The 15,888-nt window shown below is 39.0% G+C and overlaps 1 protein-coding gene across 1 annotated transcript; it reads left to right on the top strand.

Annotated features, from left to right (window-relative positions):
* The first annotated feature begins 355 nt into the window (after positions 1 to 355).
* On the top strand, positions 356 to 15,880 carry LOC109927489 (tumor necrosis factor receptor superfamily member 4). The gene is made up of 7 exons (XM_048615144.1): positions 356 to 491; positions 8,265 to 8,393; positions 9,915 to 9,992; positions 11,021 to 11,099; positions 12,368 to 12,564; positions 13,868 to 13,978; positions 15,483 to 15,880. The coding sequence occupies exons 1-7, from the start codon at positions 356 to 358 to the stop codon at positions 15,566 to 15,568; spliced, it is 816 nt and encodes a 271-aa protein (XP_048471101.1). The 3' UTR covers positions 15,569 to 15,880.
* The last annotated feature ends 8 nt before the right edge of the window (positions 15,881 to 15,888 follow it).

The following is a 15,888-nucleotide window of genomic DNA, read 5'->3' as shown; positions in this document are numbered from 1 at the left end:
AGTTAGACTGACCAGTGTGACCAGTGGAGTTAGACTGACCAATGGAGTTAGACTGACCAGTGCAGTTAGCCTGACCAGTGTGACCAGTGCAGTTAGACTGACCAGTGGGGAAATGGTGTGGCCTCCAACCCTGAAACAGAAAAAGCCCCCTCCTGAGTTTCTGTGAAGGCCCCGGGCTCCTATTGGCCGGGACAGCCGCTGGGGCTTCCTGAAGCTGACGCTCGAGAAGGGCAGCGGAAAGAGAAGGGAAAGTCCCGGCGCCTGGTATAAAACAGCAGCTTCAAGGGGCTTGCTCGGGTCTGAGTGACAGTTATCTTCCGGTGAAGAGGAATTTATCTGACGCCGCTGCGGCACGATGCGCTTTCTGGCCCGCTGCTGCCTCTCAGCAATTGTCCTCATCCTTTACCCTAGCGCCGCTCTGTGCTGCACTCCCGAGGAATATCCCTGGACCATCCGCGGAGTGCGGGGCTGCTGCCGCAATTGTCCTGCAGGTAAGGGGCCCCAGTTAGCGGGTAAGTCTTCACACATGTGCCGAGCTCCCCATCCCTCAGATTCAGGCCCCTGGAGCTGCATGGAGCCTACCTATCCCCGAGAGTTAAAGGCAGGTTAGTCCAAATAAAACCGCCGGGCCTCAAAAAAAAATAATGTTGGGTGAGGAGTGAGGGATTGATTGCTGCGAGGTCTTGGGGCGTCAGCGATCCCTGAATTTGTGTAGCTGCCCATCTCCAGGATAGTGCAGCATCGCCAGGAACCGAGACAAACCTGCTGTTAACATGAAATTTGAGTAGTTTACGTTGTGGGAGCAGTTGAAGCGATTTATCAGGAATATTTCCACACGGATGCTTTCAATTCTGTTTATTGTGTTTCTTTGACGTACAGCATTTGAAGTAGGAATTATAACCAGTTAATAGTCAGATAAGCAACTTCCCTTTTTTTAAAGGAGAAAGAGCAGATTCCCTTCCCGCTGAAAGCAGGATAGAAAAGCAATTTCTTGATTTTGTATAGAGTACACTGTCGGCTGGATGTTGCCAATCGCCCAATGTCCCGAACATTATGATGTTAATCCTTACCCCCAGCCTTTTATCTTAACATTCTCAGGATTGGAACGTCTTGGAAATTAGGCTTGGGGAAATAGCCAGAAAGTGGGACCGATTTATCAGATGTTGGGGTCCCTGAAGAGTGGGCAATATGGGTTAAAAGATCACTTCCTGGACAAAATCCTAATCCAAGGTAGAGGACCTCAAATTCCAGTAGCTATTTGATAAAAGTTCCACGAGTTGTACTGAATGCTGTAGGGATGCAAGACAAATCTGAGGAATACTATATAAAAAGACCGATTGAATGGATATGTGCTGGGGGAGTCCTGGTGGGATGAGGGGAATCGATTATGTGAAGTGCTGAATAATGGAAAAATTCAACCGAAATTAGTCAGATTTTCAGTTCTATGAAACTAACGGAGGAGACAGCTCAGAAATAACAGGGTGAGTTGGGCAAAGTGTATCATAAGTAGGCAGAACTTGGTACTTGGAGAGTGATAAAGACAATTGTATCATGTTTCACGTAAAGAAATCTAAGTAACATATGTCCTCAGTGAATAGGAATGGCATTACAAGATTTAGGACATTTCCAGACAATGTAGAATAAAAGTTTCGGGGGTCAGGCAGGGAAGTGGAGTTAGGACCACATCACATTAACCATGATCTTACTGAATGATGGAAAATGCTGGAGGGGCTGAGCAATCCTGTCCTTATTTTTTATTCTTGTGATAATAAATGAGCTGAAGCAAATGTCAGATATTTATCTACAATTAAAGTTCAAGAGAAGAACTGCTTTCATAAATTCAATCAAGAAAATGTCAAAATTAGGACTGATATCGGGATGTTCTTCACACAAATTATAATTACAAAATGCAAGTATATAAACTGTGGACAGAGGGCATGGTTTTAAAATGATTACGGTTTTGTTTTTATTTCATTAATCCTTGTTTCATTTGAAGACTACATTTGGCTGAGTTCCTGTGTCTAAATAGCAGGAAACTGACAAGTTTATTCATCTGTTCATAGACTAATCTGTTTTAAAATGGTTTAAAATGTAACCTGTACGTAGAAGTCACTTTCAAATGGAACTCAAACTCAGGACACAGAACAGCACATTGGGAATTAAAGGTAGGGAAATTAAGGGGTTAGTGTTACAGCTCTAGCAGTCACTGGTCTAACAGTGTAAGCCTTAGAGAATCATATAGAATCCAAATCTATGCATGCTGTTTTAACAAGGACGACCAGCTTGACTTATTTTTCCATGTGATCTTTTGGCACTTTTAGTACACAGCTATTTTCTTTCTAGTACTGTATCTGTATGTGCTTAGAGAATGAGAAAATGATATTAGGTTACAGCAGGAAAAGAGATCAGTATTTGAACTGATTATTACTGAAATTTATTCAATGGTGCACATCTCTCCTCCTGCTCCAATCCTGATACAGGTATGATGAACATTAGTACCTGACAGCTTTTCACATTTAACATCAGAGTGTCAGCCGTTCCCCTCTTCTCAAGTCCAAACAATCCCCACCCACTTGTGCTCCTCAGTCTCCACCCATTCTAGAGGAGACCCTGGTACTTCTTGCATTGCTGCTATTCCGTAACATCTGCTTGGCTGCATAGTTATATTAGACAGCAGTGTGTGATCTATCCCAAGTGATCCCAGAAATTCAGAGCATCAGTGAAAGGAATTCAGCACCTTCATAGGCATTAAGACATCTGCATTGGCTCTGGCTTCAATTGACTCTGCCATTCATGAAGGTAAAGCAGACAGGGCTGGGGTTGCTGCAGTCACAGCAAAGCTAAAGGTCACAGTGGTTGTGGAATGAAGGGTATGGGCTTCAGGTGAGCAAGGAACAAGGCCACAAGTGGGCTGATTTCAAATGAATGGGGAAGGAGAGGTTTGGAGCAGAAAACTTGAAACCTGAAGTGGGAGGGGAAACTTCAAGCGACAAGAAGGGACAGGGAAGATCATAGTGACACAGAGGGAGCAGGAAAGTGAGGTCTGAGCAGAAAATGTACACAGAGTGTCTTATTCCATTGAATCTGCTTCATTTTCAAAATTGTGGCAAATTATTAGCGACCAGACGGCTGAGACATAAAGTTTAAAAAACAGTGTGCAGATAACAAATGTTTAACTTTTGCAGTCTTGGGATTTTTTACATGGAGTGAGTGGGTTGAAAAAGAAATGTATTTCGGAGTGAGGATAGGGTGGGTGAAGAGATATGAAGATATGTACTGCAAACCAACCAGCTGGAGGTACTGTTTTGATTGTGCGATGATTTACACAGGAGCAAGAACAGGTCATTCAGCCCCTCGACATTGCTATTCAGTTAGGTCAAGGCTGATCTACCTCATTACCATTTTTCTGCACTATCCCCCTATCTCTTGAAACCATTAGCATCTAACAATCTATCCATCTGTATTTTGAACTTAATAACTCAACTTCCACAGCCCTTTGATGTACAGGATTGAAGCCAGTTACTTTAAATGTTTCTTGAAGGCCAGACTGTTGAATGGTAAACAGCAGTTATGAACATCTAATGATCTGATATTTTGATATCAATGTCTCATACAGTTGATGGTACACTGACCTTTGAAAGGACTTTGACATTTGTGAACTGGAAATCAAGACCAATGAATGTGGATGTAGCAACACTCATTCAGTGTGTTTTTCATGCCACCTCCAGTATATTCTATTCAGTATTTCAAAACAATTGAAAAACACGTTTATAAACAGGGCATTTGCAAATTTGTAAAATTAACCCAGTGATGAAAATAGCAGACATGTATAATCAATTATTATTTTTCAGCACTGTTTCAATAATACCTTTCTAAAGTACGGGGGGGGTGCAAATTATTCTTCTTTGAGGGTACACAATGATGAGACCTATACTGCAACCTTTCAACAACAGGTTGAAAATAATAAATGTAACTACTGCCCTAACTAATGCAATTGTGAAATGATGGCATGTGTTTGGGAATATTTGTCTAATTGACTACCTGACCTTTAAGATAGCATCCGCAATGTTAAGTAAAGAGAATGTATTGGTACAGTCACCAAAGTGACATAGTGCATTGAAAACCCAGAAGATAGCAAAATACAAGTTTACAATTGTAGTTCCTCACACATCGTACTCTGGGTCACAGCTGGAGACCTCATATCATTGATGTAGGTGTTGAATGGAGTTCAGACAACTCCTTATAAGAATCAAGAACACTTTAGAAAAGCCATTCTACGTGTGTCTCAGTCATCTTGGTCCAGATCAGCAAATAGACCGGGGAGTGGGTCACCTGCCTTGCTATTTCAAGGGATGTTATGTGGTGTGGCTAGGCAAAACATGGGGGTTTTAAGTGAAATGGATTTAAAAAAAGAAATGAAGGAATTTCAGTCTGAAGCGATGCTTTCCTTCCATTGATTCATTTTAAGAGTTGGGTTGCATTCAAAACATCATAGTCACTGGAGTGCACAGTTTAATGTGCAGGCCTTCACCATGGTATATTTATGTCCAGAACTCCTATTTTGACTACTTCCAAGTAAATTTCCCATTTAGTTGCAGCTGGTCCAGACAGCCTTAGTTTTGTCATCCTATCATCTTAAACAAAAGCATTACTCCACTAATACTGCAACCAAACAATGAGCATGAAGCAGCTCCATTTCTGTACACTATATCTAAGGTTAAGGCTGAATCTTTAATTACAGAAAAAAAGTTGAATTAGTTCTGGTTAAAGTCATCAGAACTGATGGTCAAATTCCAGGATTGTGAGCAATAACAGCATTTGTGGGGATTTAGTGCTTAAACGGTTTCTCTAATGTTGCTTTAAAAAGATAATATCACATGAGTCAGCAGTGCTACAATTTCATTGGAAGTGTTTGACAGAATGATTGCATGGTATAACACTTGTTAATAAAAAATAAGTGGACAACAGCTACTGCATGTGTAAGCCCTCATTCTGATGCTTGTTTGATCTTTTATTTTAAAAATAAGGCTGTTACTTGAACTGATGTTTACTGTGTAACAACGTGAACAAAAAGGCAATGCTCAAGTGTACCTCTTGCAAAACAGTTGTGCTTTTAGTCACGCGAAAGTGAAATGTAACATAGTGGAAACAGTTTTTATGAACCAGGGAGTACATACACAAGACGTAAATCAATCATTTCTAGCATACTTCAAAGCTAAATGCAATTAAAAACCAAATATGGTTCTCAAGTACACAAGGTAATCAATAGCTGTGTAAAGAACTGAATGGTATGTGGGCAGCAATAACAGAAAGATTGGTGCATGACTGTGGCTAACAGAACGTACCAAGAAAGAAAAAAAAGTGCAGCTATTGCCTCTAATCAGGAGTAAACAGCAAAAAAAGGTTTTAACAAAAGTGGGCGATCCAGAGGCTTTGCAGAAAGAGTGCTATGGAAAGTATATGAAAGGGAACTGAGTCACTACCAAAGAAACTTTATAAATGGTATCACTGTAAATTCCGCTGAAGTAAACATCTAAAAATTCACATTTTCACTATGTGATTAGAAATTAAAGGCCATACTAGTAATCTCGTTAATTTAAATTTAATTTTTATTAATGACCTTAAACTTTACACTTCTATTCTATAGGATTAGGTAAGATTAAAGTAAATAGCCACTGCCTCAATAGTCCTTTCTACAAATTTCAATATTTAGTATTAATAGTTTGTTAAAATTTATATTCAGAAGCTCTGTTTCTGCAGTTCAACGTTCTTTAAAGTTCAAAAAGAAGTAACGAACTGCAAAGCAATTTATTGAATTCCAAACAAGTAGATGCAGAATTCTGGTACTAGGTTATTCAATGAGCAGAAAGTGGATGCTGTATATACCTTGTTTCTTATTTTTGCTCCGAAGTAAGAAAATGTTATTTGCATTGGGGATTGAAATGTCTTTTACACCCATTAGCCAGGCTCTGAGAAATAAACTGATGCCTTATCTTTACATACTTACAAAATTTAATTTACAAAGACACATTCTTAAAATGCATCCCTAATGCCATAACTAAAATTTTGTTTCTGTTGTACCAAATTTTCAGTCTGTTCTCACATATAGGAGCCTAAGTATATTGCAGGTTAATACCTGTTACCTGAACACAATTAAATACTCGATGACTATACATTTAACAGCCTGGAAGGTCATTCATCTGCTTTCTACTGTAACATGTGAATGATATTGGTTGCATGAAGATGTGGCCCTATAGTTCACTTTCATACTGACGATTTAAGCAAAAAAAACTTTTTTATGTATAATAGATAGAAACAGATGACTTGGCAAGCACACCATTACTGTCACACCACTGGCACAACAAGGTGCAGTTTAGAAATCAGATTTAGTTATGGGCAATATGTCCTTTTGAAACACGATAAAACTAATTAGTTCAGATTCCCAATGCTGCAGATAAAAGCAGTTCAGTTTTTTTGACTGGTTATGAATCAACAGCTGTTTGTTGAAGTACAAAAAACTCTTTCATTGTAACATTGATCTTTGCCTGCAATGATAATAGGTACCGGTATTTACTGCGTGCACGTCCCATGGTAAACCATATGTTGTTAAATGAGCAACTTATTGAAAGACCATTTGAATCAATTGCTGATATCTTCACCTCCCTGTTTGTAGTGGTTGTTCAGTTACCACTGTTAATCTACACCTTTTGATAACTCTCCTTTGGTGTGTGCTGCTCCTTCATTCAAAATATGGTGAATCCACTATCTGTAACCATAGTGCACAATGTGGTAGATACCTCACCATTATTGTGTCTTGTTTAATGAAGTATCATATAGACTGCCTGCTTCCTTGGTGGTCCAGGCAAAACATGCTGCTTGAACAAGCTTAGTGAATACTGTTGTTCACAAACATCCCATGTTCAATATTGTACATTCTGTCCTGTGGTGTATTTGTAAAGGTTGTGTACAGGTATCTTGAGATGCAGATTCTAACTGAAAGTTTCATATTGTCAATTATTAAACAGCCACCCATTGTTTCTTTTTTGAAATATTTGGGGCCTTTGAAATGCTTTTGAATACAAGCATCATCTATGTTTCATAGAGCATGCATTTACTTGTCGGAGGTTTTGCTGCTATTCCTCCTGGACATTCATTGAATGATAGCTTGACCTACTGCAATATATCATCAATTTGTTGTTATGATCAGAAATGCCACAACTAGTCTAAGCAGTGATAGTCTTCATCTTTGGAAAGCAAGCAAATAAAAAGAGCTAACACTGCCTTTCAGATTAATATTGGAAGTCATTGAACCCTTACAGTCATACAGAACAGAAGGAGGACATTCAGCAATTCTGTATATAAAGGCTCTTTGTAAGAGCTGTTCAATTTGTCCCACTTCACTGCTCAGCCAATGAAGCCTTGTAAAATTTTCCCGCCAAAAGAACTGCTGAACTTATATGTATGGTAAAACGTATAGTATGGTAGACCTTGTATCAAACAGGACTAGAGGAAATATGGGCAGCAATACTTGCTCCACCATAATCTCTTTCGCTGTTTAAATGTGTTCCACCAGGTCTTTTTTTGGCTGACACTGTCACCTCCTTTCATCTGCCACTCACCTGCCACTCTGGTAGAACCTTTGTCTAGGAGGCAGAATACATGTCCTAGCTTTCTCAGTTATCTCTCTGTCAAAATGCCCTATTGGCATCTCTGACCAAAGCCAGTTCCAAGTCTGATTGGAAATGCATGAGGCCAATATGCTCACCTTGCAATAACCCATCACCATTACAGAAATAGCAAGTAATATGGTAAAACAATGCATTTTAATACAGCAATCAGTGGGATAGTACGTGAGCTATGAGGTATTCCTCTTAGATGCCTAGAAAACATGTTGGGATAGTTAATTCAAGAACACAAGTGACCCATCACATCAAACTACATGGTTTCAGACATGTGTTGCCCATAATTAGGAGGGCACATAAACAATATCAATACAAAGCAAGAGACAGAATTTGAAAGAAATAGCTGTTGTGCTTCAAAAATTGATACAGTCATAGTGTTAATTGCATACTGTAGTGATATAGTGGTGAGGACATTAGTGGTTGTGATAGTGATACAGCATTCTCAACTGAAAATGTTTTAATAAATACAGCATTAGCCTTATCGTTAATATTTCCAATAATCTCACTGATATTGTATTTATTTCCTTTGGTGTTTTGGCTCCAAATCTAACAGAAAGCATTACTGGCATTTTCTTAAACTAGGACATTACTTGGTAAGTCGGTGTGTAAATTTCAATGAAGATCCAGTCTGTGCAGAGTGCCCAACAGGAAAGTATACCAGCAGATGGAATGCACACAGTTCTTGTGCTTCATGCAAAATATGTTCTGAAGGTGAGCCTATTGACTACTGTTGAGTTCCTAAATATGTTTCTTACATTCGTAATTCAATCAAGTAATGAAGATGCACCTACCTTGTATCTATAATGCTGTTAATTGTAGAATTTCCAGCCTGGAAGGAGAGTCTTCCTTTCATCATTCCTATGTCTGTAGTTCAGTAGGAGCTTTCCACTCTGATCCCATTCGTCTGCTCCTTATCTGCTTCCCTTTACATTCTCCCCTTTTCCTAAAGCTTGAAATAACACTTTTTAATGAACTTCTCTTCAATAGAGAAGATTGGTATGTGTTGTTATTGTTAGAAATCTATTTACAATATATATTATGTAATCGTGCTACTATTGAGCTAATTGGATGAGAAAGCCAATCAGTTCAGCTGTGGAGGAAGAGCAGCAGGAGAAATGGGAAAGAAAGGAGAGTCATAGAGTCAGGCATCATGGAAAAAGATCCTTCGGACCAAACAGTCCATGTTGATCATATTCCCAAATTAAACTGATCCTGTCTGCCTGCGCTTGGCCCATATCGCTCCAAACATTTCTTATTCATGTACTTATCTAAATGTCTTTTTTAATGTTGTAACTGTACCTGCGTCCCCCAGTTCCTCTGGAAGTTCATTCCACACACAAACTGCTGCCTATGTGTAAAAAAAAAAAAAAAATTGCCCCTCATGTCTTTTTTAAAACTTTTTCCTCACACCTTAAAAATATGCTTCCTGACTTCCCCACCCTAGGGAAAAGACACCTGCCATTCACCTTAGCTATATCCCTCATGATTTTATAAACGTCTAAGGTTACCCCTCAACCTCATAGATGGAGAAAGTTATTGAGAAAAGGTATCTCCTACTGTCCCAGGTGACACTGTATTGTTAGCAAATATAAATATGATGTCTTTGAGTAAGACATTAGATTAGCATTACATTAGATTACATTACAATTACATTAGCAGCGGATCTCCCTAAACTAATGTCATGTTCCCAGAGATGACTTAATGGGAGGAGCTGCAAGATTGACATTTTGTTTTATCGATTGTGGGGCTGTAGGTAGCTAAGGAGAGAATGAATTGTCAAATGTTTGATATTTTTAAAAATCAGCATACAGTAGGTGAACATACGATGGGGAGCAATGGCCAATGGCATTATTGCTAGACTATTATTCCGGAGACCAGGCAATGATCTGGGGACTGGGTTCAAAACCCATCACGGGGGTAGATGGTGAAATTTGGATTCAATTAAAAATCTGGAATTAATAGTCTAATTATAAGATGAAACCAATGTCAATTGTCAGGAAAACCCCCGTCTGCTTCACTAATGCCCATTAGGGAAGGAAACTGCCATCTTTACCTGGTCTGGCCTACATGTGACTCCAGACCCACAGCAATGTGGTTGACTCTTAACTGCCCTCTGGGCAATTAGGGATGGGCAATAAATGCTGGCCTAGCATTGAATAACCAAACTTGTTTTTTGACTTGACCTTTATAATAATTTTATGAAAATGCCTTTTGTTTTCAATACGGAATCAGGTGCCAAATATAAAAAGAAGTGTGAAAAAAATTCGGATGCTGAATGCTCATGCGGCAAAGGCAAACAATTAATAAAAGGTATGAAATGGTTATGGCGTGAAGCTTACAGTCAGATGAGCAGTCTTATCAAATGGTGGTGCAGGCTCAAAGGGATGAATTACTTTCATTTGTCTGTCATCTACTCCTGAATAACTAATGCCTTGATGTTGCAGGATGAGTGACAAAGTTTCCTCTTCTTCCTGCTGATTTTAGTGAACATTTCTGTCTAAAATGGCACAATTGCAATTAAAATGTACAGCAAATTATAGCTTGTTCACTTACAAGCATGTGATGCAATGATATAAATCCTGTTTGTTTAATTTCAAAGTAAAATTGGTGTAAGAGCCTGTTGCTCTCCTTGTAAAGTCTTTGACCCCAAACTCTTTTCGATGTCATTGTACTAGTCATTGTCAAGATTTCTTTAAACAGGCATCAGAGATAGTTGAACGTGGATGATGGGAGTATCCTTACATTGAACCTCAACCAGGAAATGGCAATTTGTGCTTATGTCTGTGTTGGATACATCTCAATTTTAAGGGACTCCATCTGACTCAGTGGCCATTCTTCCTGTAACTGGAAATGTCTCCCGGTGACAATGACCAGTAAAAAGACATCTAAAAGAGTTCATTAAAATCAGCAGGAAGAAGTGGAGAGAGACAAAATGATGTTAGAGAATATAATTCTTTGCAACTGCAATTTGGAAAGTGTGAAAATGTAGTGAATTTCACCACTTTAAATGTCTTTTTAACAAAATGAACAGCCCGCTGCTGTTTTCAGTTGCACACTTAGACTCTTTGTAAGGCAAGAAAAGGGTGGAATCAGTTAAGTGAGAGCTGTACAATAATCTGCTTACAAAGGCGAACATGACACCCTTTGCCATTACAAAAGCAAAATTTTGCAGATGCAGGAAATCTGAAATAAAAATGGAAAATACTGGGAATACTCAGCCAGTCTAGCAGTATCTGCAGAGAGAGAAATATCATTAACATTGCATGTCAATGATCTTTCATCAGATCACATTGTGATGAACTGCATTGTCACTTTTAACTTATTTTCATCCATATAAGAGTCCAATTCCTGTGAGCCATGTCCATCAAGATCTTATTCCGATGAAGAAGGTATTAATCCCTGCAAGCCCTGGACCCGGTACGTGAAACATTTGTTCAGCTTTGTAACTGATATGTGTGTGATTTAAAGCAGTACAGGTCTGTATATGATTGAAGTGTGAGGACTGAGGGCCATTCCAGCTAGCTTGCCCTTGCACAGTAAAAAGATTAGGTTCTATAAACAACACATTTATACAAACTGCAGTGAAAACCAGTGCAGCAAGTAATCCTTTGTGTTCTTATTTTAAGGTTCTACTGCACACTGACAACACCTACATAAATGCTTAATATCAGACACTTCCATACTAAGCCACCAATTCACAGATTATCATTTATAACATTTCATAGCAGTTTAACATCCAACAGATGAAGACTGAAATAAACACAACCACTTTGATACTGCCAATGTATTCAAGAGGGGATTAAAGAGATATTTGGAGGAGAAAGTAATGAAGAACAGGAGAGCTAGACTGATGCATGGAAAATGTACTTTAGGATATTTGACGTTCACTTCACTCTCATCCAGTCCTTTGTTTTCTCTGTTGGCTCTGTATGAAGAGAAATATCTAAAGTCATTGTCACCCAGTTCAGTCCAACTCCAATATTATTTAATTTTGTCCCTTTCCAAAAATCAGTAAGTAACAAAAGAAAGCAGATTGGTCCTTTGTTTATCTTCTCATTATTTCCAGAAAGGAGAAAGTTATTGAAAATAACATTCTAGAATAAGGTGTATAGTTAAGGTCTTTTTCAAACGAGTCCAAAAAGTGAGGGGGAAAATATTTAAAAGGGACCTGATGGGCAACTTTTTCATACAGAGGATGGTGCATGTATGGGATGAGCTGCCAGATGAAGTGGTAAATGCAGGTACAGTTATAACATTTAAAAGACATTTGGACAGGTACATGAATAGGATGAGTTTAGAGGGATTTGTGCTGAACACAGACAAATGGGGTTATTTCAGTTTAGGATATCTGGTCGGTACAGACCAGTTGGACTGAAGGGTCTGTTTCTGCGCTTTATGACTCTATGACAAATGTATGAGTTTTGAGCACTTTCTGTGTTATTTGCCTGTGTCCCACAGACACATGATGAGCTTGTTATGTTTGAGCAGTCCACTATTTATTCCATGGTTATAAAGTAATGCAACGATCCCTGTCAAAATGCAGAGACATCAGAGAGGCTTACACCAGAGAAGGTGGCCACTTGGCCCAAATTATCTGTGCTAGGTCTTTAAAAGAGCAGATGTGCTTTTCATTTCACACAAAGCAGATTGTTTTACTAATACAACATTGGATTTTTTTCATATAGTTGTAAAGAAATTGGACAGCATTTAATTAAAAATGGTTCAAGTACAGAGGATGTAGAATGTGGTGTGCCCATCGTTACTCCAAAGACCACCACAACTCAAGGAAGAAGCTTCGTTAACCCCACGACTGTGCCCAGGACAACAATACCCAGTGGCTCAACCAAACCAAGTCCTTCAGTAACTACAGCAAGCCAGCCAGGTAAGTGTTAATGACTGACTCACACAAACATTATTTCAATTTAAATAAAATTGATTTCTTTCTAGCTTTAATGATGAACCAAGCCTTCAAACAGTCACTATCTTTACAGTTAAGATCGTGCAAATTAAGCAGCAGGGCTGGGGATTCTCTGGTAGTTTGTAGATACTTCACTGGTAGAATAGTGGGAGCCTCACTCAAGCATAGAATCAGGCCCCACTTCCAGTTGGTGGGGTTCCGTGGAAATTCCCAGCCCTGAATCTCTCTTCTAATTTTCCCTGGAGGGGACCGACCTGAGCAACGGATCATTCCAAGTGCTCGCAGCTCACCTTCATGCTAGTGTCTGAAGCACGGAGGCTAATTGGCCAAACACCATTGGGATTAACATTGGTTGAATCTAATTCTGCCTCCTCTCAAAATAGACTTACAATTCTATATCATCTTTCACAACCTCATAAGGTCCCAATGCACTTTGCAGCAAATGAGACACTTTTGAAGTGTAGCCGCAGTTATAATGTAGGAAACACTGCAGCCTATCTCTGCACAACAAGATACTGTAAATAGCAATGTGATAAAGATTGGATAATCTGTTTTCAGTGAAATTAGTGGGGGGGAGGGTAAACATTGGGGAAACAACTGTGAGAACTCCCTTGTTCTTCTTCAAAGAGTACCATCTATGCTTTTACAGCCAACTAGGAAGGCCAACAAGGTCTATGTTTACTTCTCATTTGGAAGACAGATATGACATTATATCCAGGGATTAATGCAAGGCTCAAATCCACAGAATTACAAGCAAATTCCATTCAGCAGTAATTAAGGGCAAACAAAACATAGGCAAGTGTAAAATCTGGGAACATTGTTTTAAGATTCACAGCCACACTATGTAACATATTTACTCGTATTTGATGTCATAGATGGGTCATGACAGTTGTATTGCAAGACTCTGCATTCTTCCAATTTAGACTCTTACAAACGCCTTATTTCTTTTGTTCTACCATTCCTGGTCATGCCTTCATATGTCCAAATCTTAACTTCAGAAATTTGTTCCTGGAACTTCTCTCTGCTTCCTTTTAAGTAAGGCCTTAAAACCTGTCTTTGACTAAGCATTTACTTACCTATCCTAATATCTCCTGTTGGCTCCTGTGAAATGTCTTGGGTATATTTGATATGTTAAACCTCTACACAAGTGCCAGTTGTTGTTGCTTCCTTGGTGATTAAAATGCTAGTCAATAATAATTGAAAGTTTTGACATGTTTGAAGTTTTGGAATGTAAACCGTGTCAGTATCATGCTATCTTTTCTCTTAGCCATGGCTGTCGAAGTTAAATTTTATATTGGTGTCATCGTTGTGGCAGCTCTGATTTTTCTCATTGTCCTAATTAAAAGGAGAAAAATGTACCTGGAGGTGAAAAAACAAGGTGAGGACATAGAAACATTGTAAGATACAATAGATTTCATTTATTTTGTCTGCTTCACAACATCATTTATCCCTCACTTTAATAAATATAAAAACCAGTTGAAATCAGGTAAGAGCAGCCTGGAGACTCTTCACTAGGTTCAGGATAGAATCTAGTTTTACTAGTCAACCTTTCCTTTGATAACTTGGTGCTGAATCGATTTAATGATGAAGTGATATCTGGACTAATTACTATATCCTAGGGTTAGGATCTACATCACTATTTCAACTTCACCCCAAAACTGCAACACCTAAGGGCATTTTTTCATCCATGTATTTCATGTAATGCTAGGATTTTAAGTTGCTCCATTATTCCATTACATGTGTGTGTGTGTGCACGCGCGCACACAGTCTTTTGGAACAACAGCACTTTCTCACGGCAAGAATTGGCAGGTGAGAGTCCCTTTTAACCTGAGGATGTAATTGCTCTGCAGCCACAACATCGTTCTGGCTGACCAGGAACCTCTTCTGCTCTTACTGCCTGCCATTGGCATATCAGAAAGTTTGAGAGATAGATAATAAAGTTATTTGGCTGTGCTTGACACACAGTTGTGTGCCCACAAAATCTTGCGATGAAACTTGAAGCTTCAGGTCCAGACACTCTCATTGTGCCGCAAGACTTCCCCAAAGCACCATTCAGTCATGTTGTAAACCTGCAAAGCTTTGGAGGGTAAAAAACATTATTTTTCACCAATTATTAATATTCTCCAAATTAAAGCAATCAAGAACTTGAGATGGTTAAACAAGTGGAGGAGGTAACATACTCAGTGTGTACTGAGACATAGCTAACCTGTGCAAAGGAGTAAAGTATTTCAGGAGTACACATGCTAAATTATTTTTAATTATTCAAATTATTTTTAATCGTTAACAGCAATTGAGCAAACTGAGGTTATTATACAGGCTTTTTTTTGTTTTTTGGCACTGTCCAGAAATCAATAGGACTTCTTCCTCATCAGAGAGAGAGAGAGAGCTGTTAGTGAGTTTAGCCTGAGGTGAGGGGTGAGGTCAAGAAGGTGGGATCTTCATGGTGACTTCTGATCCCAGAAAATGAACCTGTGCTGTTGGCATCATTGTGCATCACAAACCAGCCAACTGGGCTAACTAAGCCCCTTATTCCACAGGTTTTATTTAGAGGACTGCCATAAAATAAGCCTAACCGATTAAAAAGTGAAGTCAGATGAATCACAGGCAGGACCCAGTATAATGTCTTCAATGCTGCTTCCAGGAGTTGTATGGAAAGAAGGGCCAACTGAGCAGGCAATGGGAATACATTTTGTACCACACATGCCCTTTCTATCCTAATTTTGTAGAGCAATCTTTTTACACCTGGATTCTGAACTGACCCCAGTTTTCACTGAAGAAAGTAACAGCCTGATTAGAATTAATGAAGAGCTTACAAAATAAATTTTCTTTATTATGCGAAGCTTTGTAATTAACATGGAATTTTACTGCACCATTAATTACAGATTTCTACTGGTGTCTTGCAATGAAAAAAGATATGAAGGGTCCGGTGCAGGAAGTATCCGAGGATATCACATCAGTGCAAGTATAAAACTGACCCCAGCATCTTTTACAGATTTGAAGTTGACAGCTCACTGAACTGAAGATCAAACCAGTTCAGTGGTTATATGGACAGCGTCAACGTTTCAAACTAAAGAAATGAAGGAAAGGCTATGTACATTGTAGCTTGGGAGAATCTTACCCAAGATTGAAGACATTCTACATGCTCAGGGATGTTTTCTATAAAACTGCATACATTGTAAAGACTCAGAAACTTGTCACTGGATATCTTGCTTCGGACAAAACTGTGCAAGCTTGAAATCCCAAGTGAGTGTGCTGTCATGCTGACATACAAGGAAATTGGAAGCACGG

Source organism: Rhincodon typus, chromosome 31, assembly GCF_021869965.1.
Source record: "Rhincodon typus isolate 14 chromosome 31, sRhiTyp1.1, whole genome shotgun sequence".
In the NCBI taxonomy this organism is placed as follows: domain Eukaryota; kingdom Metazoa; phylum Chordata; class Chondrichthyes; order Orectolobiformes; family Rhincodontidae; genus Rhincodon; species Rhincodon typus.
The sequence above is the reverse complement of the archived record's forward strand: the minus strand, read 5'-3'. Positions and strand labels throughout refer to the sequence as shown.

Coding starts and splice junctions, on each gene's coding strand:
- LOC109927489 (XM_048615144.1), top strand. CDS start 356: ATGCGCTTTCTGGCCCGCTGCTGCCTCTCAGCAATTGTCCTCATCCTT. Junction 9,993..11,020: donor AGGCAAACAATTAATAAAAG/GTATGAAATGGT, acceptor CATCCATATAAG/AGTCCAATTCCTGTGAGCCA. Junction 13,979..15,482: donor CCTGGAGGTGAAAAAACAAG/GTGAGGACATAG, acceptor CATTAATTACAG/ATTTCTACTGGTGTCTTGCA.